Raw genomic sequence first — 27429 nt, 5'->3', positions numbered from 1 at the left:
CTATATATAGCACAGGTGATCAGATGATTGCAGTTTTAAGTTCCTAAAGAGATTATTAAATACAGTAAAAAGGGAGAAAAAGTTTTTTAAAAGATGTGAAACAATGAAAAAAAAAGTTAAAATTACCCCCTTTTGCTCCATTGAAAATAAAACAAAAAATACACATATTTGGTATCGTCGCATTCACAAATGGCCTAAATATCAAAATATGAAATAAATTATTCCAATAATTAAATAGTCTATTGAGAAAAAAAGCATAAAAATACCAGAATTACATTTGGCCGCCACAACAATGCAATAAAATGCATTAAGAGGCAATCAAAACATTGTATCTGTAAGGGAATGGACATGCTGCTCCCATTCATTTCCACCTTGAAGAAACAAGTTTATAGTGTATAATGTAGGATGTGATAATATAATGTAAGATGGACATAGGTCTCATAATGTTTGTTTGCATAGAACTGTGTGAAAGGTTAAGTCTGCCCAGCAACAGACTGTAGGGTCAGAGACAGTTTATGTTGGACTAGCCCACAGTGGGAGGGATCATCTGCTAGGGACATACACAGTTCTTTCTAGAGACTTCAGTTAAGACTTTGTGTGCAGTAAAAATGGACAATTAGTCTGCAGATTGTCGAGGTTGTGTGCATTGAATGATTTGTTGCATGAGGAGAAAGAGACCTGATGGGAGATAGCATGAACCTCGAGTGTGGATGTAGACAAAGAGTGTGAACAGCGTTGTAACTAGAGATCAATCCTCGAATGGAATGGCCCTAGACTAAAGCAGCCGGAGGATGGAACCCTAGCAGGTCAAGGTCAAGGTACTGAGTGACTTCTACTGGTGCAGGATTCTAGTGGCCAGGCTTCTTAACCATCAAAGTACCCAGCTATCTTCACTGGCATGCAAGTGTCGTCAACTTCCCTAGTGGGTTGTCCCCAAGCATCTGAGAGTACAAGGTTTTAATTTGGTTATGATGGGACTGTTAAGGAGACTAGACATGGAAGCGCTCGAAGGGAAGGTGACCATCACAAACTGCTCTATTGTGTTAGGCTGGGTTATGCAGGAACTCATAGGACCAGTAACATTGCGAACAACCCAGCGGGAACAGAACCTATGTCTGATTATGTGCTGTGAAACTGGAACATATTTGAAATTATGTGCCTGTTATTTTGTGTGTGAAGCTGTAACTGAGAAATTGTTGGAACTGTTAAGCACTAATGTTTAAGATAATAATAATAATAATAATAATAATAATCTATTTATATAGCGCCAACATATTCTGCAGCGCTTTACAGTTTTTGCACACATTATCATTGCTGTCCCCGATGGGGCTCACAATCTAAATTCTTTATCAGTATGTCTTTGGAATATGGGAGGAAACCCACGCAAACACGGGGAGAACATACAAACTCCTTGATCAGTCTCTCGATTTGTCTTACAGTCTTACAGTCCTGGCCAGAGGCAGAATATGGTCTGCGCGAAAATACAGCCCCCACTACCAAAGTCCACACACCCATCCAGGACCCACACATTCATGTAAGCGGGGCGCTGAAGATGAGTGCCTCACCCACTGCTACTGCCAAGAGTCACATTGCATATCTACCCCAAAATGGTATCAATAAAAGCGTAAGATTAGGGCACAAAAAATAACCCATCTCCAGATCCCCAAAAATGGAAACGTTACCAGTCTCAGAAAATGGCGACAAACGCAGAACCTTTTCTATCCAAATTTCAGAATTTTGTTTTCAGCAGTTAAATAGAAAATAAACTGTACATTTTTGGTATATGCGTACTTGTATTGGCCTGGGGAATCATATTGTCTGTTCACTTTTACCATATAGTGAACATGGTAGAGAAAAAAAAACAATTGTAGAATTGCTCTTTTTTTTGCGATTTCATCGCACTTGGATTTTTTTTTCCTGTTTTTCCAGTACACTATAAGGTAAAATCAATGATGCCATTCAAAAGTATAACTGGTCCCGTAAAAAACAAGACCTGAAACAGCTTTATTGAGTTATGGCTCTGGGAAGTCGGGGAAGAAAATACAAAAACGAAAAAAAAAAGTGAAAATGGCCATAGCGTGAAGGGGTTAATTTGTGGCCTAACTTATTAAGACAAATCTAGCGTGCTAAAACCGCAGAAAAAAAAACAAAACAAAAAACGTATCTTCTTCCCTGCTAATAGATCAAGTTTTGCTGCAGAAAAAAAATGCTGAAAAACCACCTAGTGTGAACTTAGCCTTAATCAGTACAGTGTTTTATAGCTCTGACTCACAACTGCAAGATAATTTGAAAGCTAATGAAATCGAAAGAAGAATACTTAACAAATACTGTAAATCAAAGAATGCTGACATAATAGCAAAGTGAAAGTATCATATCTTATATTATCCTTTACCAGCCATCTTTCATGATTTTTTTATTCCTCAAAGTGATATTATGGATATTCCCAGAAATGTCAGTAATATTCAGTATGTACGAAAAGTTGTCTATAAAATATTCAGGCCTGCACATCATTCTTCAATTCAAAGGAGTTGTCATTCTCCTATACAAAGGTGAGAAACACGCAGATCAGCAGAATGTGGAATTTGTATCTCCGGAAAAATGGAGCGTTAGTGCGCTTTCTTAGTGTCTGCTCTCCCTGTATATATCACACGTAAGCCAGAGCCATATGAGCTTTAGGCTAAGTTCACACTACCGACATTTCCATCCATGTCTTCTCTGTGTGCATAACAGACTATGTGCAATAATTCTTCGTTACGAGCCGTACTAATGCATGTAAATAGTAGGCAGTTCTTACATCTGTGTACTATGCGGTAACTGGTCCAAAAAGTTCAGTGCTCATCTGAACTTAGTCATACGATGGAGAATCAATTGTATTATTTTTGGCATTGGAAAAAAAAAATCAACTTTCAGAATCAATAATTTCGAAAAGTAATTGTTAGGCTCAGTCGCAAAAGATAGAAGGACCATTGGGAATAAAGTTTACATAGCTGCTCCTTAGGATTTGTCAGTATTTTTAACATGTGCTCTACTGCATTATTTTGCAATCTATTAATTTGTAAGACATTTGTGAAGAAATTAGTGACATTCGGGTATTTTCTTTTCATGTAATATACCACAATTTCTCTTACCAGGGCTAGTTGAGACATGAGACAGCATTTGTGAGGTCACGGCCATAGAATTACTGACTTGGATGTTTCTGTAAAGATTTGCAAAAAGTTATCCACAGCATTCGGAAACATATCAGAAGCAGAGAACTTGAGCTTTATGTACGGTCTACACACCTTTGGTCCATGTCGGTTCCGACATCCAGCAATGGCCAGGAAGATCTCAGCCGTGTGCGTGAGCAACCAACTTGAGTCTGTGTGGAAGGAAAATTCTGAACAGTTGTATGACACTGAAATCTGCAGAAGTGCACAAAGTTCAGTGATCACATTTTTTCCTGTCTGAAGCATTTCTTAAACCTACCCCCTGTGCAAACAGCTCGGCACGTATTTTTTTCTTTCCTTCTAAACTGAATTCATGAAAAGACTTGTGGGCTGTAAGCTCTACCAATGTTATTGCACAACTGACTTGTGACTCGCCCATGAATCACATACGCAAGGGATAGAGGCGGGATTGGAAGCTGGAAACATATCAGTGACTTTATTTTATATGCTTACGAGAATACGAAGAGGCTGTGGAAGTGCAAAAATTAATTTTACAGTATATAATACTTAATGACCCAACATCGAAGTACTGGTGCAGTACTATTGCTTTTCAGTGGTCATAACCTTGCTTATTTGGCAAAATCATGTCATATTTATGGACCCATTTTTCTTAGTATCTGATGGATGACATAAAAGTTATTTGTTTTTGGGAAGATGGCACAAAATATTTCCATTGAGGTACTGTTAATTACATCTATTTTACTGCATATTCCAAAATCATCCTTTGTTATGCATCTGCTTATTTTTTTTTAAACCTACAGCATACAAACCAGATAGTGATCTGTTAAAATAGCTGAAAACTACATTCCATCCATTTTCCATTTGCTTTTTTGTGCTTTTTCACCGTATTCCTTTTTCAATTTTTTTTTTCAAAGTAAAAGACAGATGCAAAACAGAAACACAGCAGATGTCACATGGGAGAAAAATGGTCAGATTTTTTGCAGACAAGAAACCCAGAAATATCTTTATAAATCCATTAATAAGCAAAATAAAACTACTTGTGTTAATTGTTTCTTAACTTTAATGCAGAGATGGGTAAACTTACTTAAAGTGAAACAAGAAGTCTAAAGAAAACGTTAACATTTCTTAAAATATGAAAAACAACATCAAAAAATGGTCCAGCCATTAGACATGGTAGTGTCTGAGGGAAGGGTAAGGCTGCCGTCACACTGGCAGTATTTGGTCAGTATTTTGTATCAGTATTTATAAGCCAAAACCAGGAGTGGGTGATAAATGCAGAAGGGGTGACGTATTTCTATTATACTTTTCCTCTAAGGCCAGGATCACACATGCGAGAAACACGTCTGTGTCTCGCATGTGAAATCCAAGCTCTGGCGCCGGCACTCCAGAGCGGAGCGTGCGGCTCCATGTGTTGTTTTGCTGCCGCACGCTCCGCTCCGAAGTGCTGGCGCCAGAGCTCGCATGTGTAATCCCGACCTAATTGTTCCACTCGTGTTTTTGGCTTACAAATACTGATGTAAAATATTGACCAAATACTGTTAGTGTGACGGCAGCCTAAGACTATATATTATACTAGCTGATGAGCCAGTCATTGACCGGGCATAGTAACCTACTGTGGTTACTAATAACAAATTATAATGAAGGAAAAGAAATTGTCGCTGTTGAACATAGCAACGCTCCCGCTCTGGTACACAGAACAAAACCTTTGCCATTTTGTTGAAAAAAAGGTTGTTATTTTAACACTATATTAACCCCTTAACAACTGCTGATATGACTTTTAATGGCGGCAGTTAAGGGGCCTTATTGCTCCTGCACCTCACGCTCCTCCTGTATACACAACATTTCTCTGCAGCACAGCTTTTCTCTTTTATAGTCGCCTCCTCCCGGCAGCACCTCAGACTCCTCTTCCGTATACAATTGGAAACACTTGATCCCGAGAAAAATTGCACTAATTGCAATAAAGCATATTGTATACACAGCCTACTTCTTCTGCAGCACCACACTTTTCTCCTTTAGACCTCGTTCACACGGTATTTGGTCAGTATTTGTACCTCAGTATTTGTAAGCTAAAACTTGGAGTAAAAAAATCAGAGGAAAAGTATATTAGACACGCCACCACTTCGGTATTTTTCTCCCACTCGTGTCTTTGGCTTATAAATAGAGAGTTAAAAAACTGACCAAATACTGAACGCGTGAATGTGGCCTTACACACAGCCTCCACCTGCAGTGCCTCACTCTTCTCTATACGCAGCCTCATACTGCAGCAGCACCTCACTTCTCTAATTTCCCCCCTGACATCTCCTATATTCCCCTTACATCTCTATCCATGAGGCTCCTCCCTTTCCCTTGACATCATGCCTCACAGGAGCAACTCCATTCTAGACATGACGGAGCTAGATGTGGCCTGTGCCTGCTATTCGGAGTGGGCCTTGCCTTTTTTTATTCAGATAGATTTTTATTAACCATGACAAGATATTACAAATAATTCTCGTTACATTGTTGCATAAAACTTTTAAATATAACATACTCCCCCCCTAACATACCCTCCCTCCCCGCCCAACCCTTAGAGACCCTAGCAAAAACCTCCATAGTTCCTAACATCATGCAAATAGTTAGGTAACAGTCCTTTGTATTTCCTAAAAGACTCCGAACTCCACATAGTCTCATTCAACACATTAGCTCGAATCAAACCACGGTTGCCATAACTTGTGGAAGAGGTCCAGCTTATTTCTTTTGGTGTAGATACTTCTTACCAATGAAAGTATATGGTCCGTTTGCATAAGGAAATCTCTCCTTGTCGGAGGTTCCTCTCTGATCCACAATTTAGCGATCAACTTTCTTGCAATAAATAACAGTCTTGCAATGACTATTTTGGTCATGTTATCCTTTACAATTTCTTCCACGTATCACAATATGCAAACCAATGGGTTCCCAGGGATAATACAACTATACACCAATTCCATACGGTTTATTACTGCTATCCAAAAGGAGGACAATCTGGGGTAATGCCACAACATATGCAGTATACCCGCTTGAGATTATGAGCACCTAGGGCACTCCGAATTAGGCCTCAATCCAGCTTTGAATAACCTATTAGGGGTTCTATAGGCCCTGTGAATTATGAATAACTGCGATAACCTCCCAGGTTCACTCATTGAAATCTTGGGCACATATTCTAGGATAGAGTCCCATCTATCCTTATCAATCGTACCCAATTCCGCTTCCCATTTCCCTCTAGCCCTGATAGGGTGTTTATCAAGAAAAGAGAAAAGAAGAAACCCATATACTTCCGATATCACCCCCTTCGTGCAACTGTTCTTAAGGACAAAATCTAACACGAGATCTACTTGCACCTTTATGGGTCTCCTTTTATTTTGTGCTTGATAAGCATGGGAGATACGACTATATTGGTACAGTTCAGGCTGTGATAACTGAAATTCTTCCTGCAGCTCCTCAAATATTTGAAGTCTACCCTGACTGATCAGCTGCCCCAGCCGTTCAATACCTGCTGCTGTCCAAGTACGAAATCCCTCCCTTTGCCTGAATTCTTGTAGATAAATGTAGTCCCATATAGGCGAGAATCTAGTGAAACCGTTCACCCCCCTGATGAGCTTTACTTTTTCCCACACTCTGTGAATTAATCTAATAGTACAACCCTTTGAACCCATCTTCTTGAACTGTCCGCCTTCCTGACTATCGCTCAATACCTCCGCCTTTAGTAAGAACCTCAGGCTATTAGGTATTTGTACCCTCCCTGACTCCTTCCCCCACCCTTTGAGATGTTGACACTGTGCCGCTAAGAAATATAGCCAGGGATTAGGGAGTGCCAAACCCCCCTCTGTTTTGGGCCTTTGGAGTATTTCCTGTTTAAGCCTAGGACTCTTTCCCCCCATATTAGTTCACCGAACAGGGATTTAATCCTATGGAATCTACACGGTGTAATCCATATGGGAGAGTAGTGTAGCATGTAGAGTAATTGTGGCAATACAATAATCTTTAAAAGATTCACCCTACCAACTACCGACAAATGTAATTTATTCCACGCCGAAATTTGTGTACGTATTTTCTGCAGTAGCGGGCTTAAATTCAATTCCTCAAAATTAGTCAAAAGGAGGGCAATCTGAATCCCCAAGTATTTGAATTTTTGGACTATATTCAGTTTTGTAGTTATCATCCTCTCTCCATTGCCCATATCGTCCTCCTTAATCAACAACCTGCAAGATTTGTCCCAATTTATTGTGAGTCCAGAAAACCGAACAAATTCTTCAATTATAGCCACCGCATTGCACAGGGACCTCTCCGAGTCCTCAAGGAACAGCAAAATATCGTCGGCATATAAGGGGATTTTATCCTCCTTTATACCGTAAATAAAGCTTCTCACCCCCTGTGCACCTCTTAGTTTAGCAACTAACGGCTCCACAGCCAAAGCGAAGAGCAACGGGGACAGCAGACATCCCTGTCTGGTATTTCTAAACAATGGGAAAGTCTCTGACAGTTTATTATTAACTCTAATTTTTGCCGTCAGGGCAGAGTACAGCAACTTCACCCAAGAGATGAATTTGGGGCCAAATCCCAGGCAATCCAGAACCAACCACAAGTAACTCCACTCCACACAGTCAAAGGCCTTATGGGCATCCAAAGACACCACTACTCTCTTTCCGGCAATATCAGCAGGAATTTGCAGATTTAAAAATAGCCTCCTTAGATTAATTGCCGTGGATTTATTGGGCATAAAGCCAGACTGGTCCGGATGAATCAATTTATCAATCACTTGGGACAGCCTGTTCGCTAGGGCCTTTGCCAAAATCTTTATATCTGCCGTTAGGAGTGAAATTGGTCTGTAAGACTCCGGCTGCTGAGGGTCTTTGTCAGCTTTAGGGATGACCACAACAATGGCTTCTCTCATTGATGGAGGCTCAGTGAACATCTGTTCCAATTTGGTCATTAACTCGGCATTAAGAAATCTATAGACCTCGGCTGGGATGCCGTCCGTCCCTGGAGCTTTGCCCCCCTCCACACCCACCAGAGCCGCCATCAGTTCTTCCTCCCCAAGCAGTTTATCCATCCACTCATGGTCTTCTCTACTTAGTCTGGGCAAGTCAACCTCTTTCGAATATCTGTTCAACTCCTCAGTTCCTTTTTCCACCCTTGAGGAATATAATTTACTGTAAAATTTCCAAAGGACTTCTAAAATTTGCTCCCCCTGAGTAACCACTTTTCCCTCCTCTGTTCTTATGGAGTATACGTGAGAAGAGTCCCGCTGCGCAGAGGCCACCACTGAAAGCAAATGACCCACCTTTTCTCACTCCGAACAAAATGTTTCCTTTTGAAATACTCTCAACCTGTCTGCCTTGCGCTTATGCGGTTGATCGACCGCTGCCTGAGCCGCCCTCATACGAATTTGCGTGTCCCTAGTACACTGATTGCCCAATGCCTCCTCTGCTGCCTTCAGTTCATCCATCACTGCCTTGTCCTGGATTTTAGACCAGGTTTTGTGTCTTGAGATGTCCCGGAATAAAATTCCTCTTAGGTACGCCTTCATAGTGTCCCACACTACGTGAACCCCTGCGCTCCCTTCATTAATCCTAAAAAACTCCACAAGTTCTGCACCCACCTGTTCCATATCAAAAAGCTGTAACCAGGAGGGGTGAATCTTCCATCCCATCCCCCCCTAATTTACCCTGATCTGCCGATTGTAGCGATACCAATACTGGGCTATGATCCGATAGTCCTCTAGGCCTATACTCCAACTCGTGTATTAAGTTATTCATTCCTTCGTTTCCCAAAGCAACGTCAATACGAGACAAAGAGCTATATGTTATCGAATAGCAAAAGTAGGTATATTTATCAACATTACGTACCCGCCATAGATGTATCCATCCTATTTCCCTTAAATAATTTCCAAAAGGAGTAGCATTCCCCTCCCCTCTCAACACAGCATGCCTTCTCTTGTCCCAATGATCATTGGCTATATTGTTTACATCGCCCACTATAAGGAGAGGTACCCCATCCCACCTACCCGTAATTTCCAGAATCTCCTGTAGCTTTTTCTTGGAGTAAGGTGGTGGAATATAAATCGACACAATACAAATTAGTCTATTAAATATCTAACATACTAGAAACACATATTGGCCATCTTTATCAATAATAACCTCAATCTCTTCGAACGGGACACTAATGTGTATCAGTATGGACACTCCTCTGGCACAAGTTGAGAATGTCGAGTGATACGCCTTTCTCACCCATCTCTTTTGCTGTATAGCTACTTTTTCCTCCACCAGGTGGCTTTCCTGTAGGCATATCACTGAGGGTCTCTGTTTCAGTACATATTGGAAAATAGCTGTACGCTTAGTAGCATTTGCAAGGCCCCTAACATTCCAACTTAAAATTTTAATATCACCCAGTGGCGTAGGAAAGGGGGGAGCGGGGGGGGGGCGGTCCGCCCCGGGTGGCACAATGCGGGGGGCGGCCGGCGCTGCAGGAGAAGAAGAAAAAAAAAAAAAAAAGACGCCCCTTTAAATCTTCGGGCGGCGCTGTCCGCCGCCACGACCAGGGCCAGCTCCCCCCACCACCGGGCCCCGCCCCCGCCCCCCGCTCTAATACTCACCTCTCCTGGTTCCTGCGGCTTCAGCGTCCTCTGACTCTGCGACGCCTCAGGGCAGAGGGCGCGATGACGTCACTACTGTGCGCGCCGCTCTGCCTCTCTGTCCTGAGCGTCGCAGAGCCGGAGAGACGCTGACTGCAACGGACCTGCGCTAGGAACGGGAGAGGTGAGGATTTTACTTTTTTTTTTTTTTCTTTATGTCTGACTGTCTGGGGCTGGGGCAATGCTGGACACACTGGGGCAATACTGGAGACCATGGGGCAGATTGCTGGACACACTGGGGCAGTACTGGAGACCATGGGGCAGAATGCTGGACACACTGGGGCAGTACAGGAGACTATGGGGCAGATTGCTGGACACACTGGGGCAATACAGGAGACCATGGGGCAGATTGCTGGACACACTGGGGCAATACAGGAGACTATGGGGCAGATTGCTGGACACACTGGGGCAATACTGGAGACCATGGGGCAGAATGCTGGACACACTGGAGCAATACAGGAGACCATGTGGCAGAATGCTGGACACACTGGGGCAATACAGGAGACCATGGGGCAGATTGCTGGACACACTGGGGCAATACAGGAGACCATGGGGCAGATTGCTGGACACACTGGGGCAATACTTGAGACTATGGGGCAGATTGCTGGGCAATACTGGAGACCATGGGGCAGAATGCTGGACACACTGGGGCAGTACAGGAGACTATGGGGCAGATTGCTGGACACACTGAATACTGGAGACCATGGGGCAGATTTCAGGACACATTGAGGCAATGCTGGAGACCCTGGGGCAGACTTCTGGACATACTGGGGCAATACTGGAGACCATGGGGCAGATTGCTGGACACACCGGGGCAATACTGGAGACCATGGGGCAGAATGCTGGACACACTGGGGCAATACAGGAGACCATGGGGCATATTGCTGGACACACTGGGGCAATACTGGAGACCCTGGGGCAGATTTCTGGACACATTGAGGCAATGCTGGAGACCCTGAGGCAGACTTCTGGACACACTGGGGCAATGCAGGACACTGGGGCAGATTGCTGGACACGCTGGGGGTAATATGCTGGACACACTGGGGCAAAGCTGGACACACTGGGGAAAGGCTGGACACACTGGGGCAGATTGCTGGACACACTGGGGGTAATATGCTGGACACACTGGGGCAGACTGCTGGACACACTGGGGAAAGGCTGGACACTGGGGCAGATTGCTGGACACACTGGGGGCAGTGCTGGACATACTGGGGCAGATTGCTGGACACACTGGGGGTAATATGCTGGACACACTGGGGCAGATTGCTGGACAACATGGGGGTAATATGCTGGACACACTGGGGCAGATTGCTGGACAACATGGGGGTAATATGCTGGACACACTGGGGGCAGGACTTGAGGCATGGGCAGAATGTAGATACGGGGCATGATTGGAGACACGGGGCAGGATTGGATCATGGGGCAGGACGGATACGATGGAGGCTGGTGGGGCAGGATGGGGAGATCATATGGGGTAGAATGGATACTCATGAGGGCAGGATGCGAGAACATATGGCTGGAGCCAGGAATGAGATAAACGGGGCCAGGGTGGGGAATAGTGTTACCATAGGGGATAATTAAGGGATATTATTACTGCAGTGATGTATTTATTTTATTTTTTGAGTATACTGTATTAAATGGGGGGCAGGCCTGTTACTGTGCAGAGTGACACTATATCGCCTTTTTTTTCTTCAAGTGATGTAATGTAGAAGTTGTGAAAAATTAAGTAATGTGTTCTGCAAGCGGAGCTCGAGATAACTGTGTTATTTCCTGCAGAAACGAGTCCTGGCTGGAAGGAATGATGGCGGTCTGTGCTGGATGAAAGATGAAGGACTTCATCTAGAAACGTCACTGGTTAGTCAGTGTTACCTATACACTGACACTATACACTGTATACTATATAGAGGTCCTGTGTATAATGTCACCAGTGATCTCTGTATTACCTCTACACAGACACTGCATACTAAGTACAGATCTCCTGTGAATACTGGCACTTATGGTGATAGTATTGTGGTTTTTTTTTTTATTACTGATCAGTATTGTAGTATTCAGTGACTATGTGGTGGTAATATGTGGTCTAGAAATGGTGCGGTGGTATTTGTCCCTTGTATGTAGTATTATTCGGTCACTATGTGGCCTGGTCATGGTGTGGTGGTATTAAGTCACAGGTGTGGCATGTGGGGGTGACACAATTAGGCCCAGTTTAAGTTCTACAAAACAGGGAAACCATTTTTGGTAACCTTTGTGCGTATTGAGCGGGGGGGGGGGGGGGGCGCCAAACTCGGGAACAGCCCCGGGCGGCAAAAGCTCTAGCTACGCCTCTGATATCACCACCCATTGTGACTTATAGAAACAATAAATAAGTTCAGGCTCCCTAAGGTCTTTTAGCCCTTCCCTCCCCCCTTCACCCTTTTCCCCCCATCTCTAATTCCCAACTGAAATAACTCTCTAACTCCCCACCCCCCTAACAAAAGAGTTTGGTTTAACCCCTGTCAACTCTTGGAGTATCAGAATCAACTCACCCTCTCTATTTGAGATCTGGGAGTGCTGTTTTACAGCCTAACAGTACAAACTCTATGCTCCTACAACTTTCCCGCCCACCTTTATCAAAATGCAATATCCATTGCGCTGCCGAACACAACCTGATTATATCAAGATAACATCAAGTCACAGTAAAAGTGCCAATTGACTATCAAATTCAGACAAACTTAACAGTTAAGGTTTAACAGTTGTCCCAGTAGCACTCAGATCAGCTTCAATGGGTCTGTTCCGCTCTGATATGTTTAGTGTTGAGATCAAGCCAGTGTGTCGCCTCGTCTGGATTTTGAAAAAAGTGCACCCGATCCATAGCCACCACTCTCAATTTAGCTGGGTAAATCATTGAGTAACGCACGTCCAGTTCCCGCAGTCTCCTCTTGAATTTTCCAAACTTCATCCAAAGTTTTTGGACTGCTGCAGAATAGTCTGGATAAATGGAGATCCGGTTACCATCAATGGTTAGCACATCACAATTCCTGGCTTTCCTCAGCAAAATATCTCGGTCCTGATAGTTCAGGATTTTAGCTAAAATAACTCTTGCAGCAGCACCCGGGGGATGTGGTCTAGTGGGAACACAATGTGCCCTTTCAACGGCAAATATTTTGGTGAGACCATCACCTCCCACAATGTTTTTCAGCCATGACTCAATGTAGGCCGTGGGGTTACTCCCTTCCACCTTTTCTGGCACCCCAACAACCCTTAAATTGTTCCCGCGGGAACGGTTTTCAAGATCATCAGTCTTAAACTCCAGTTCAGCAATGCGTTGAATATACTTCTCCCCCCCTTATTAACAGTTTATTAATCTGGTCTTCAGAGCTCCCAACGCGTTCTTCCACCACCTCTTTTTTCAACTTTACGCATAGCAGAGTTTAGAGCAACCATCTCTCCCTTTAAATCATCCACTCGCAGGTTTAGAGTCGCCAGGGCAGACTTACAGTACACCACCACTGAAAATATGTCCTTTAGCGTCGGCTCCTCCATTTCTGAAATGTCGGGCTGCCCAGACAGGTCAGCTCCTGCTGCCTTGTTATGGGATCCCTGATCGACCCCACTGCACTGCAGCTGGGCCCCTCCTTCCTGCTGATCCCTAGGGACACATAATGCTCCAGACCCCACACCTTCAGCCTCTGACCACACATTTACAGCCTCCTCTGAACAGGCAAACTGCTCCAGCTTAGCGATCACTTCCATCTTCCTCTGGTAAGCAGCGCTCGCCTTTGCCGCCTCCTCTGCAGCCTCGGCGCCATCTTGGGCCTGTGAGCTTCCCACCGCTGCCGGCTCCTTCTGCCTCCTGCACATCATCCTCAGGTGAGACTCCATTCCACTGGGCCACCCCCCTCTCACACCGCTCTCCGAGTCTCCGTGCACTCCTGGGAGTGAATTCAGCGTTTGGCGGCGCCTCCGAAGGATTAATTGGAGGAGAATGTAGCGGGAGAGCTCTGCTGCATGTCCGTTCACATCGCGTGCTAGGCCACGCCCCCCAGGAGTGGGCCTTGCTTGATACATACACATACAGCTCTGTCAAAAATTAAGAGACCACTGCAAAATTTTCAGTTTGTCTGATTTTTCTCTGTATAGGTATATTTTTGAGTAAAATGAAAATTGTTCTTTTATTCTATGATATAAACTACTGACAACATGTCTCTGAAGTTTCAAGCAATACATTTTTCTATTTATCTTCTGAAAATGAGAAAAGGTCAAAATAACGAAAAAATGCATTGCTTGCAGACCTCAAATACTGCAAAAAAAACAAGCTCATAATCATTTAGAAACAACAATACTAATGTTTTAACTCAGGAAGAGTTCAGAAATCAATATTTTGTGGAATAACCATGATTTTTAATCACAGCTTTCATGCCAGTCTTTCACGCTGCTTTTGGGTGACCTTATGCCACTCCTGGTACAAAAATGTAAACAGTTCTTCTTTGTTTGATGGCATGTGACTATCCATCTTCCTCTTGATTACATTCCAGAGGTTTTCACTTGGATTCAGGTCTGAAGATCGGGCTGGCCATGACAGGGTTTTGATGTGGTGGTCCTTCATCCACACCTTGATTGACCTAGCTGTGGGGCATGGTGCATTGTCCTACTGGAAAAAAAACAGTCCTCAGAGTTGGGGAACATTGCCTAAGGGCTTGTTTTCACTTGCAAGGAACACGTCCGTGTCTCGCATGTGGAAACGAAGCTCTGGCGCCGGCACTGTGGAGCGGAGCGTGCGGCCGCGTAGCAACACATGCAGCCGCACGCTCCGCTCCGGGGTGCCGGCACCAGACCTTCGTTTCCACATGCGAGACACGGATGTGTTCCTCGCAAGTGAAAACAAGCCCTAAGCAGAAGGAATCAACTGATTTTCCAGGATAACCTTGTATGCGGCTTGATTCATACGTCCTTTGCAAAGATTAACCTGCCCAATTCCAGCCTTGCTGAAGCATCCCCTTGAAAAACATGAACAAACAATGACATATAGTTATAAAAACATTTAAAAAGCAAAACAGCTATGATAATCCAACAACTCTGTCCATGTTAGAACTTACACCTCTCCTCCAAAGTCCAGCATCAGAACAAACTTTGGCTCTCTCATCCACCATTACACCAGAGGAAGCCACACTTTGGGTGGTGATATGTGTGGGGTCTCCGCTTCCCTGACATTTTTTGTCCCTGCTTACAGGTTCCACAGATTTATTGTTATATCATCTTTATTTACTTCCGCAGTTATTTTGGCTTTCAGCTTTACATAGCATGTCTGTCTTTTGTTTATCAGATATTTTGTTAACAGGCTATAGCCCTTTAAACTTTCATTTTGGCTGTATTTTTTTATTATTTCTAGCAATTGATTTCACTGCATATAAGGGATTTTTCTTGTGCAGGCTTCTTTCGTCATTTATACATTGCTTAAATCCTTTTTTACTTCTATAGTTTAATTTTTGCTAATATTATGGAAGAATATTTTGCACTGTCAGGTTTACTATAGATATATTTTTTGGTCAATAATATCTTTAAACTGTGGTTATAATCAACATTTTTCAGTGGTTTATCTTGTGGACATTGGATGCTAGGAGTCCTAACATGGACACACCCGGTGGGTTATCATAGCTGTTTTGCTTTATAAATGTTTTTATAACTATACTGTGATGAGAATAAGGGGTAGCAATGTTTTTAACTTTTGAATTTCAGGCTCCCTATCTCATGATCCATTAAAGCTTCTAACATGAGACTGCTGTCATTTTATAGACAATCATCTTGGCTATCTCATACATAAATTTGACTTGCCACTATTTAGCATATGATTATGCAGGTTATGCAGAATCTGGTCATGTCACTGCATTGTTACTCTTTTGCTCATGGTGGTGGAAAAATCTTTTTCTTCCTGTACTACAAGATAGTATCTGTTCTCACATTCCCTATTAGCTCATGTATTATCAGGTTGATTCCCAAGCGAAAGGTCACTGGTTCGAATCGAGGAGCAGTCATGTAAATTTCACAAGAAAAGAGACACAGCATCCAACTCATCAGTAGCAGTCTTTCGGCAAAGAATATTGCCACACTGCATCATGTGAATGGCATGACAGAAGAATACGAAATGAAGTATATCCATCCATTCAAATGCCAAGAGGCGGAAGTCCAGTCAAAATATCTGAGTCAACAAGTTGGCTCATCCCAAGGTCTATCAGTTCTGGCGGGACAAACACAGTAGTGGAGGTGGTGCATTTGCTTCACAATAATGAGATCACAGACGTCTGTACAAGCATGTGCACGTTACACAAGTCTGGAATGGTGGCCATAGAAAAGGAGAAGACGTCTCAACTTCAATATCGTCATTAGAAGCATAGGCTCGAGTTTGCAAATAGTACAAAAAGTGAACAGTAGACTATAGGAAAAAAGTGATTTGAAACAATGAGACGAAAGTCAGTAGACTAGGCTCTAAAGCAGTGGTCCCCAACTCCTGGCCTTGAGGGCCGCCAACAGTGCAGGTTTTCAGGATTTCCTTAGTATTGCACAGGGGTTGGAATCATCACCTATGCAGATGATCACATTACCACCGATGCAATACTAAAGAAATCCTGAAAACCTGCACTGTTGGCGGCCCTCGAGGCCTGGAGTTGGGGACCCCTGGTCTAAAGGGTGAAAATAGGTCTGGAAAAAAAAAGGGAGAAAGGAGCTAAAAGATTGAGAAAATAAAGGAACTGCCAAGTTCGGTATAGAAAACCTGATGATATGCGGGACACATAGTATATATATATATATATAAGTAATAATAGGTGAGTTCGCAACCCAGGGTCCACCGTGCAGGAGAGTAACCTGCTGCTAGAATTAGCGGCACTGTATGGCGGTATAAGCGAACCCTGTTACTTCACAGAATCACATAGATAGGAAAGCGCTGTGCCCTGTTAACCTCACAAAGGATCACAGCTACCTAACTGAGCAGAGAGCAACCAGTGGTCACGCAGTCAGCAAAGCACACAAAACTCCTCATCGGAAGTGCCGGTATTCTAGGGGCTTATTTCAGCCAATCCTGACCTCATGCAGACATGACCACTAAAGCAGCAAAGCTCATGACATAGGTTGATACTAGTGCATGGCCGTGCGGCCATGTAAACCTTTTATAGCTGCAGCAGACAAGTACCTTCCTAGTGGTCCAATAGGAACCGCAACAGGACCTAAGCATGTGATCCCCGACCTCCAATGGGAGGTTGTCCCATGGGCATGCTCAGTATGGGAAAAGCAGGACTTAGTCCCAGAAAGACCTGCTTGCTGCTGAACATTGCTGGCTATAAAGGTAGAGCCTGGAAGGGCAGTAGTAACCAGTCATCCAGTATAATCCTAAACCAGATGCTGAGTGTTGTGAATTCTGTGGCTGAGTTCACTTCTGTGGTCACAAGTGGTATTGCAGTCTCTGGGCTTCCTCCCTCAGGTGTTTTGGTGAGCTCGTTGGCTGCCTTGCTATTTAGCTCCACCTGAGTCTGTCTTCCTTGCTCCTTGTCAATGTTCCAGTGTTGGATCTGAGCTACTGCATCTTTCCTTGGGCCTGCTGCTCTGCTAGATAAGTGCTTCTAGTTTGTTTTCTGTTCTTTCTGTCCAGCTTGCTATTAACTTTTGCTGGAAGCTCTGAGAAGCAAAGGGGTGCACCGCCGTGCTGTTAGTTCGGCACGGTGGGTCTTTTTGCCCCTTTGCGTGGTTTTCGTTTTAGGGTTTTTTGTAGACTGCATAGTTCTCTTTGCTATCCTCGCTCTGTCTAGAATATCGGGCCTCACTTTGCTGAATCTATTTCATTCCTACGTTTGTCTTTTCATCTTGCTAACAGTCATTATATGTGGGGGGCTGCCTATTCCTTTGGGGTATTTCTCTGAGGTAAGTCAGGCTTGTATTTCTATCTTCAGGCTAGTCAGCTCCTCAGGCAGTGCCGAGTTGCATAGGTAGTGATAGGCGCAATCCACTGCTGCTTATAGTTGTGTGAGGATAGATCAGGTACTGCAGTCTACAGAGATTCCACGTCTCAGAGCTCGTCCTATTGTTTTTGGTTATTGCCAGATCTCTGTATGTGCGCTGATTACTGCACACTGTGTTGCCTGATTGCCGGCCATAACAGTACAAGGAGCCACACCAATGATTCCCAATAGAGGGAAAAAAGAAATCCTGACATCATTTTTTTTTCTTAGCTCTGTCTTCAGTCTTTTTTTTCCCCTAGACATTAGAGTGCTTCAGGACACAGCTGTGGACATGGATATTCAGGCTCTGTGCTCCTCAATGGATAATCTCGTTGTAAATGTACAAAAGATTCAAGATACTATTGATCAGAAATCGATGCTAGAACCAAGAATTCCGATTCCTGATTTGTTTTTTGGTGACAGAACTAAGTTCCTGAGCTTCAGAAATAATTGTAAGCTATTTTTGGCCTTGAAACCTCATTCTTCTGGTAATCCTATTCAACAGGTTTTGATTATTATTTCTTTTTTGCGCGGCGACCCACAGGACTGGGCGTTTTCTCTTGCACCAGGAGATTCTGCATTGAGTAATGTTGATGCATTTTTCCAGGCGCTGGGATTGCTTTACGATGAGCCTAATTCAGTGGATCAGGCTGAGAAAAATCTGCTGGCTTTATGCCAGGGTCAGGATGATGTAGAAGTATATTGTCAGAAATTTAGGAAGTGGTCAGTACTCACTCTGTGGAATGAATCTGCACTAGCGGCTTTGTTCAGAAAGGGTCTCTCTGAAGCTCTTAAGGATGTAATGGTGGGATTTCCTATGCCTGCTGGTTTGAATGAGTCTATGTCCTTGGCCATTCAGATCGGTCGTCGCTTGCGCGAGCGTAAATCTGTGCACCATCTGGCGGTATTGTCTGAGAGTAAACCTGAGCCTATGCAGTGCGACAGGACTATGACTAAAGTAGAACGGCAAGAACACAGATGTCTGAACAGACTGTGTTTCTATTGTGGTGATTCTACTCATGCTATTTCTAATTGTCCTAAACGCACTAGGCGGTTCGATAGCTCTGCCGTTATTGGTACTGTACAGTCCAAATTCCTTTTGTCCATTACCTTAATGTGCTCTTTGTCATCGTATTCTGTCATGGCGTTTGTGGATTCAGGCGCTGCCCTGAATCTGATGGATTTGGATTATGCTAAACGTTGTGGATTTTTCTTGGAGCCTTTGCGGTGTCCTATTCCGTTGAGAGGAATTGATGCTACACCTTTGGCCAAGAATAAGCCTCAGTACTGGGCCCAGCTGACCATGTGCATGGCTCCTGCACATCAGGAAGTTATTCGCTTTCTGGTACTGCATAATTTGCATGATGTGGTCGTGTTGGGGTTGCCATGGCTACAAATCCATAATCCAGTATTGGATTGGAACTCTATGTCGGTAACCAGCTGGGGTTGTCAGGGAGTACATGGTGATGTTCCATTTTTGTCTATTTCGTCATCCATTCCTTCTGACATCCCAGAGTTCTTGTCGGACTTTCAGGATGTATTTGAAGAGTCCAAGTCTGATGCCCTACCTCCGCATAGGAATTGTGATTGTGCTATCGATTTGATTCCTGGTAGTAAATTCCCTAAGGGTCGTTTATTTAATTTGTCCGTACCTGAACACACCGCTATGCGCAGTTATGTGAAGGAGTCCCTGGAGAAGGGACATATTCGCCCATCGTCGTCACCATTTGGAGCAGGGTTCTTTTTTGTAGCCAAGAAGGATAGTTCGCTAAGACCGTGTATTGATTACCGCCTTCTTAATAAGATCACTGTTAAGTTTCAGTATCCCTTGCCATTGATTTCTGACTTGTTTGCTCGGATTAAGGGGGCTAGTTGGTTTACTAAGATTGATCTTCGTGGTGCGTATAATCTGGTGAGAATCAGGCAGGGAGATGAATGGAAAACGGCATTTAATACGCCCGAGGGTCATTTTGAGTATCTGGTGATGCCGTTCGGACTTGCCAATGCTCCATCTGTTTTTCAGTCTTTTATGCATGACATTTTCCGTGAGTATCTGGATAAATTCTTGATTGTTTACTTGGATGACATTTTGATCTTCTCAGATGATTGGGAGCCTCATGTGAAGCAAGTCTGAATGGTTTTCCAGGTACTGCGTGCTAATTCCTTGTTCGTGAAGGGATCAAAGTGTCTCTTCGGTGTGCAGAAAGTTTCATTTTTGGGGTTCATCTTTTCCCCTTCTACTATCGAGATGGATCCGGTTAAGGTTCAGGCCATCCAGGATTGGACTCAGCCGACATCTCTAAAAAGTCTGCAGAAATTCCTGGGCTTTGCTAATTTTTATCGTCGCTTCATCTGTAATTTTTCTAGCATTGCCAGACCATTGACCGATTTGACCAAGAAGGGTGCTGATTTGGTTAATTGGTCTTCTGCTGCCGTGGAAGCTTTTCAGGAGTTGAAGCGTCGTTTTTGCTGTGCCCCTGTGTTGTGTCAACCTGATGGTTCTCTTCCGTTCCAGGTCGAGGTTGATGCTTCTGAGATTGGTGCAGGGGCGGTTTTGTCACAGAGAGGTTCTGGTTGCTCAGTGTTCAAACCATGTGCTTTCTTTTCCAGGAAATTTTCTGCTGCTGAGCGTAATTATGATGTGGGCAACCGAGAGTTGCTGGCCATGAAGTGGGCATTCGAGGAGTGGCGTCATTGGCTTGAGGGTGCTAAGCATCGCGTGGTGGTATTGACTGATCATAAGAACCTTACTTATCTTGAGTCTGCCAAGCGCTTGAATCCTAGACAGGCCCGTTGGTCGTTATTTTTTGCTCGTTTTGATTTTGTGATTTCATACCTTCCGGGCTCTAAAAATGTGAAGGCGGATGCTCTGTCTAGGAGTTTTGTGCCCGACTCTCCGGGGTTATCTGACCCGGCGAGTATCCTCAAGGAAGGAGTCATTGTGTCTGCCATCTCCCCTGATTTGCGGAGAGTGTTGCAGAAATTTCAGGCTAATAAACCTGATCGTTGTCCGGCCGAGAAACTGTTCGTCCCTGATAGGTGGACTAGTAAAGTTATCTCTGAACTTCATTGTTCGGTGCTGGCCGGTCATCCAGGAATCTTTGGTACCAGGGAGTTGGTTGCTAGATCCTTCTGGTGGCCATCTCTGTCACGGGATGTGCGTGCTTTTGTGCAGTCCTGTGGAATTTGTGCTAGGGCTAAGCCCTGCTGTTCACGTGCCAGTGGGTTGCTTTTGCCCTTGCCGGTCCCGAAGAGGCCTTGGACACATATTTCGATGGATTTCATTTCTGACCTTCCCGTTTCTCAAAAAATGTCGGTCATTTGGGTGGTCTGTGATCGCTTTTCTAAAATGGTCCATCTGGTGCCCTTGGTTAAATTGCCTTCCTCCTCTGATTTGGTGCCTTTGTTCTTCCAGCATGTGGTTCGTTTACATGGCATTCCTGAGAATATTGTTTCTGACAGAGGTTCCCAGTTTGTCTCGAGGTTCTGGCGAGCCTTTTGTGGTAGGATGGGCATTGACCTATCTTTCTCCTCGGCCTTCCATCCTCAGACTAATGGCCAGACCGAACGAACCAATCAGACCTTGGAAACATATCTGAGATGTTTTGTTTCCGCTGACCAGGATGATTGGGTGTCATTTTTGCCGTTGGCTGAGTTCGCCCTTAATAATCGGGCCAGCTCGGCTACCTTGGTCTCTCCATTTTTCTGCAATTCTGGGTTCCATCCTCGTTTCTCTTCAGGACAGGTTGAGTCTTCGGACTGTCCTGGTGTGGATTCTGTGGTGGACAGGTTGCAGCAGATCTGGACTCAGGTAGTGGACAATTTGACCTTGTCCCAGGAGAAGGCTCAGCTTTTCGCTAATCGCAGACGCCGTGTGGGACCCCGACTTCGTGTTGGGGATCTGGTTTGGTTATCTTCTCGTCATATTCCTATGAAGGTTTCCTCTCCTAAATTTAAACCTCGTTTTATTGGTCCGTATAGGATTTCTGAGATTCTCAATCCGGTGTCTTTTCGTCTGACCCTCCCAGACTCCTTTTCCATACATAATGTATTCCATAGGTCGTTGTTGAGGAGATACGTGGCACCTATGGTTCCATCTGTGGAGCCTCCTGCCCCTGTTTTGGTGGAGGGGGAATTGGAGTATATTGTGGAGAAGATTTTGGATTCTCGTGTCTCTAGACGGAAACTCCAGTATCTGGTCAAATGGAAGGGTTATGCTCAGGAAGATAATTCCTGGGTTTTTGCCTCTGATGTCCATGCCCCAGATCTTGTTCGTGCCTTTCATGTGGCTCATCCTGGTCGGCCTGGGGGTTCTGGTGAGGGTTCGGTGACCCCTCCTCAAGGGGGGGGTACTGTTGTGAATTCTGTGGCTGAGTTCACTTCTGTGGTCACAAGTGGTATTGCAGTCTCTGGGCTTCCTCCCTCAGGTGTTTTGGTGAGCTCGTTGGCTGCCTTGCTATTTAGCTCCACCTGAGTCTGTCTTCCTTGCTCCTTGTCAATGTTCCAGTGTTGGATCTGAGCTACTGCATCTTTCCTTGGGCCTGCTGCTCTGCTAGATAAGTGCTTCTAGTTTGTTTTCTGTTCTTTCTGTCCAGCTTGCTATTAACTTTTGCTGGAAGCTCTGAGAAGCAAAGGGGTGCACCGCCGTGCTGTTAGTTCGGCACGGTGGGTCATTTTGCCCCTTTGCGTGGTTTTCGTTTTAGGGTTTTTTGTAGACTGCATAGTTCTCTTTGCTATCCTCGCTCTGTCTAGAATATCGGGCCTCACTTTGCTGAATCTATTTCATTCCTACGTTTGTCTTTTCATCTTGCTAACAGTCATTATATGTGGGGGGCTGCCTATTCCTTTGGGGTATTTCTCTGAGGTAAGTCAGGCTTGTATTTCTATCTTCAGGCTAGTCAGCTCCTCAGGCAGTGCCGAGTTGCATAGGTAGTGATAGGCGCAATCCACTGCTGCTTATAGTTGTGTGAGGATAGATCAGGTACTGCAGTCTACAGAGATTCCACGTCTCAGAGCTCGTCCTATTGTTTTTGGTTATTGCCAGATCTCTGTATGTGCGCTGATTACTGCACACTGTGTTGCCTGATTGCCGGCCATAACAGCTGAGACTGACGTCTCCGCTGAGCAGGCTCCACTGCAGCTGGAGGGGAATGGGAGACCACAGAAGACATGGTTCGATATTCCCCCTGTGCAGCGGCGGGAACTCGACACCTAACACACAGTCCCTTAGTATATAGTGTACTCACTTATTATGTATAACACCATCCTTAGTTACATAGTTTCCTCTTTTATCATGTATGACACTGTTCCTTATTACATACCATCCTCTCTAGTTATATGTGGTGCTGTCTCTTATTGTATAACTTCCTCCGCTGTTATGTACGGTGTTGTCTCTTACATAGTATATTCTTATTATTCACAATGCCCTCTTTTGTTACATAGTCCACTCTCTTGTTAGATATAAAACGACTGCTGATGGAGGAGCCGGTGACCAGACTACCAGTCCATCATCTCCTCCATTAGAAAAGAAGCTTTCCCATGCTCCATCGGCCATCATTGCATTATATATCTAACAAGAGAGGACGGTATGTAATAAAAAACAGGGCTCTATAAAATCCAATATGTAAGGGACGGTACTGTACAAAGCAAGAGAGGGCACTGTATAAGGGACAGCAATATACATAATAAAGTAGACTATGTTTTATATATATATATATATATATATATATACATGCATGTGTGTGGAGCTATATATATATATATATATATATATATATATATATATATATATTGCTCAAAAAATAGAGGGAACACTAAAATCCCACATCCTAGATATCACTGAATGAAATATTCTAGTTGTAAATCTTTATTCATTACATAGTAGAATGTTTTGAGAACAATAGACCTAAAAATGATCAATGCAAATCACAACTAATTTCCTACGGAGGTCTGGAGTTGGAATGCTGCTCAAAATCAAAGTGGAAAATTAAGTTACAGGCTGATCCAACTTCAGTGAAAATGACTCAAGACAAGTAGTGTGTGTGGCCTCCTCATGACTGTATGATTTCCCTAAAACGCCTCGGCATGCTCCTGATGAGGCGGCAGATGGTTTCCTGAGGTATCCCCCCCAAGACTTGGCCTGAAGCATCCGCCAACTTTTGGACAGTCTGTGGTACAACGTGACGTTGGTGGATGGTGCGAGACATAATGTCCCAGATGTATTCAATCAGATTCAGGTCTGGGGAACGGTCGGGCTAGTCCATAACTTCAATGTCTTCATCTTGCATGAACTGCTGACATACTCCAGCCACACGAGGTCTGGCATTGTCCTGCATTAGGAGGAACCCAGGGCCAACTGCACCAGCATATGGTCTCACAATGGGTATGGGGATATCATCTCGGTACCTAATGGCAGTCAGGCTACCTCTGGCGAGCCCCCATCCCTTATGGGAAATATGCAGATGCATAAGGGATGGGGGCAGTGTTCTGGAATCACTGCGTTGAGAAACACGTGATGGTGTCTCCGCAGTGTTGGATGTTTTGGTCTCCCCGAGGCCAATCATCTGTGCCTTTATAGCCTTTTTACTAGGCACTGCTCCTAATAGCCAGATTTCTACTCCACACTGATGAGGGGCAAAAACCCTGAAACAGCTGTCTGTGGATGGATACCATGCTTGGCATAGGTGGCTTTCCTTCATAGGATGCTGCCCTTCCCGTGGTTGTTCCTTCCCGGGGAAAGGCCTGGCTATTCACTGCTTGCGTCGAGAAACACGTGATGGTGTCTTCGCAGCTTCTTTACATGCATCTGCATATTTCCCATAAGGGATGGGGGCAGTGTTCTGGAATCACTGCGTTGAGAAACACGTGATGGTGTCTCCGCAGTGTTGGATGTTTTGGTCTCCCCGAGGCCAATCATCTGTGCCTTTATAGCCTTTTTACTAGGCACTGCTCCTAATAGCCAGATTCCTACTCCACACTGATGAGGGGCAAAAACCCTGAAATAGCTGTCTGTGGATGGATACCATGCTTGGCATAGGTGGCTTTCCTTCATAGGATGTTGCCCTTCCCCTGGTTGTTCCTTCCCGGGGAAAGGCCTGGCTATTCACTGCTTGTGTCGAGAAACACGTGATGGTGTCTCCGCAGCTTCTTTACATGCATAAGCCTAGGGTAGGAAATGCAGCAGCTACCGGTGAATTTCAAAAATAAAAATAGATGCTCCATACCATTCATTATTGCCCCATAAGATGCTCCATATAAAGCTGTGCCACATATAATGCTGCATACCATTCATTATTGCCCCATAGATGCTCTGTATAAAGCTGTGCCACATATAATGCTCCATACTGTTCATTATTGCCCCATAGATGCTCCATATAAAGCTGTGCCACATATAATGCTCCATATTGTTCATTATTGCCCCATAGATGCTCCATATAAAGTTGTGCCATATATAATGCTCCATACTGTTCATTATTGCCCCATAGATGTGCCATAGAAAGCTCTGCCATATAGTGCTCTGCACTGTTCATTATGGTCCCATAGATGTGCCATAGAAAGCTCTACCATATAGTGCTCTGCACCGTTCATTATTGCCCTATAGATGTGCCATAGAAAGCTCTGCCATATAGTGCTCTGCACCGTTCATTATTGCCCCATAGATGTGCTATAGAAAGCTCTGCCATATAGTGCTTTGCACCGTTCATTATTGCCCCATAGATGTGCCATAGAAAGCTCTGCCATATAGTGCTCTGCACCGTTCATTATTGCCCCATAGATGTGCCATAGAAAGCTCTGCCATATAGTGCTCTGCACCGTTCATTATGGTCCCATAGATGTGCCATAGAAAGCTCTGCCATATAGTGCTCTGCACCGTTCATTATGGTCCCATAGATGTGCCATAGAATGCTCTGCCATATAGTGCTCTGCACCGTTCATTATTGCCCCATAGATGTGCCATAGAAAGCTCTGCCATATAGTGCTCTGCACCGTTTATTATTACCCCATAGATGTGCCATAGAAAGCTCTGTCATATAGTGCTCTGCACCGTTCATTATGGTCCCATAGATGTTGTAACGGGGTCTACTTAGCTGTAGTACTTCTTTCAGCACCCCCCGTGTTTCAGGAGGTCCACTCTGCTTTTGATGGATTCTGAATGAAGGACGCTGGCTGGAATTCCTAGATTACGTGAGAGCATATAAAAGCTGACTGCTACTCCATGTATTTCCAGTCTAAAAGAACACACTTTATTCACAGCACACAGAATAAATAACACAGGTACACAGGTCAGGCAAATAGAAAAAGCAGGCCAGACATACATTACAATAGCCGCAGGGGGCCGGAGCCTGCTGATATTTACTGTGGGAATTACAAAGGTGGGGGAGGTCAGAAGGAGAATATCTTGTCCCCTCTGACCAGGGGCTCAGCCTGTGGACTGATGCATTTCACATGGAACCTATTATACATAATATATACTGCATAACATATTCTTGGTGCTGGGGGTTCTGTAACACGGCTCCCCTTTTCAGCGACGCGATTGGCATACACAGTCTGATCCTTAACGGATCGATTAGGGGATGACCGAAGTTTATAGGGTTGGCACAAGTTCCGTTTATCGACTTAGTCCATCGGCATTACCGTTTTGTTTGCCGGGTCTGTAGTGGATGGTGAATTCCAGAGGGTGTAGGGCTAAACTCCACCGCAGTAATCTGGCGTTGTCTCCGGAGACCCGATTAAGCCAGACTAGGGGATTATGGTCCGTTAGGAGGGAAAACTGTCGTCCATACAAATATGGTTGTAACTTTTTGAGTGCCCATACTATTGCCAGGCACTCCTTCTCGATGGCCGCATAGCTCACTTCACGGGGCAGTAGTTTCCGACTCAGGTAAGCTACCAGGTGTTCTTGGCCGTCCGGCCTGACTTGGCTTAGTACTGCCCTCAATCCAAACATAGAAGCGTCTGTGTGAACAAGGAAACGTTTAGTTGGATCGGGTGCGGCCAATACAGGGGTATTGGTGAAGGCTTCCTCACACTCTGGGGTCCAGGTTACCTGGCGGGGTTGGTTCTTACGGGTCAGATCAGTGAGGGGCATGGCCACGCTGCTGTAATTGGGAATGAATTTCCTATAATACCCCGCTGTCCCTAGAAACGCCATGACCTGGGTTTTAGTGTGTGGGGTAGGCCATTTGGCTATGGCCTCAATCTTGGCTGGCTCTGGTCTCTGTTTCCCACTTCCCACCCAATGCCCTAAATACTGAACCTCTGCTTTGCCCACGAGACACTTGTTTGGGTTAATGAGTGATTCCGGCCTTGTGGATCCTGTCTAATACTGTCTCTAGGTGATTTAGATGCTCTTCCCATGTCGCGCTGTAGATGGCGATGTCATCCAGGTAGGCACACGCATAGTCCTGAAGACCATCCAGAAGCCGGTCAGCCAGCCTCTGGAATGTCGCCGGGGCAGTCTTCTGTTATGGACCTGGTGGTTAGGAGCACCCGGAACGACTTGATGGTTAACCTCACACAGGACAAGCTCTGGGAAGTGGGAGCTCTGTTGACTCCAACCCCTAATCCTATCACACAACTAGAAATAGCCGTGGAGCGTACCTAACACGACCAAACGCCTCTTCACAGCCTAAGAGCTAACTAGCCCTAGAGA

At 44.6% G+C, this 27429-nt stretch overlaps 1 protein-coding gene across 1 annotated transcript in view; it reads right to left on the bottom strand.

The window, feature by feature from the left end:
* LOC138638477 (G-protein coupled receptor 35-like) overlaps nt 1-3548 on the bottom strand; it is a 63149-nt gene extending 59601 nt beyond the window's left edge. The window contains exons 1-3 of the mRNA XM_069727808.1: nt 3466-3548; nt 3282-3358; nt 3129-3196 (exon numbers count right to left, since the gene is read on the bottom strand). Coding sequence (XP_069583909.1) covers nt 3129-3196; nt 3282-3292 — 79 coding nt within the window. The 5' untranslated portion in view covers nt 3293-3358; nt 3466-3548. The remainder of the gene's footprint in view (nt 1-3128; nt 3197-3281; nt 3359-3465) is intronic.
* Nucleotides 3549-27429: the final 23881 nt, after the last annotated feature.

The sequence above is a fragment of the Ranitomeya imitator genome, chromosome 5 (assembly GCF_032444005.1).
Source record: "Ranitomeya imitator isolate aRanImi1 chromosome 5, aRanImi1.pri, whole genome shotgun sequence".
In the NCBI taxonomy this organism is placed as follows: Eukaryota; Metazoa; Chordata; class Amphibia; order Anura; family Dendrobatidae; genus Ranitomeya; species Ranitomeya imitator.
This window is presented reverse-complemented; position numbering and strand designations above follow the sequence as displayed.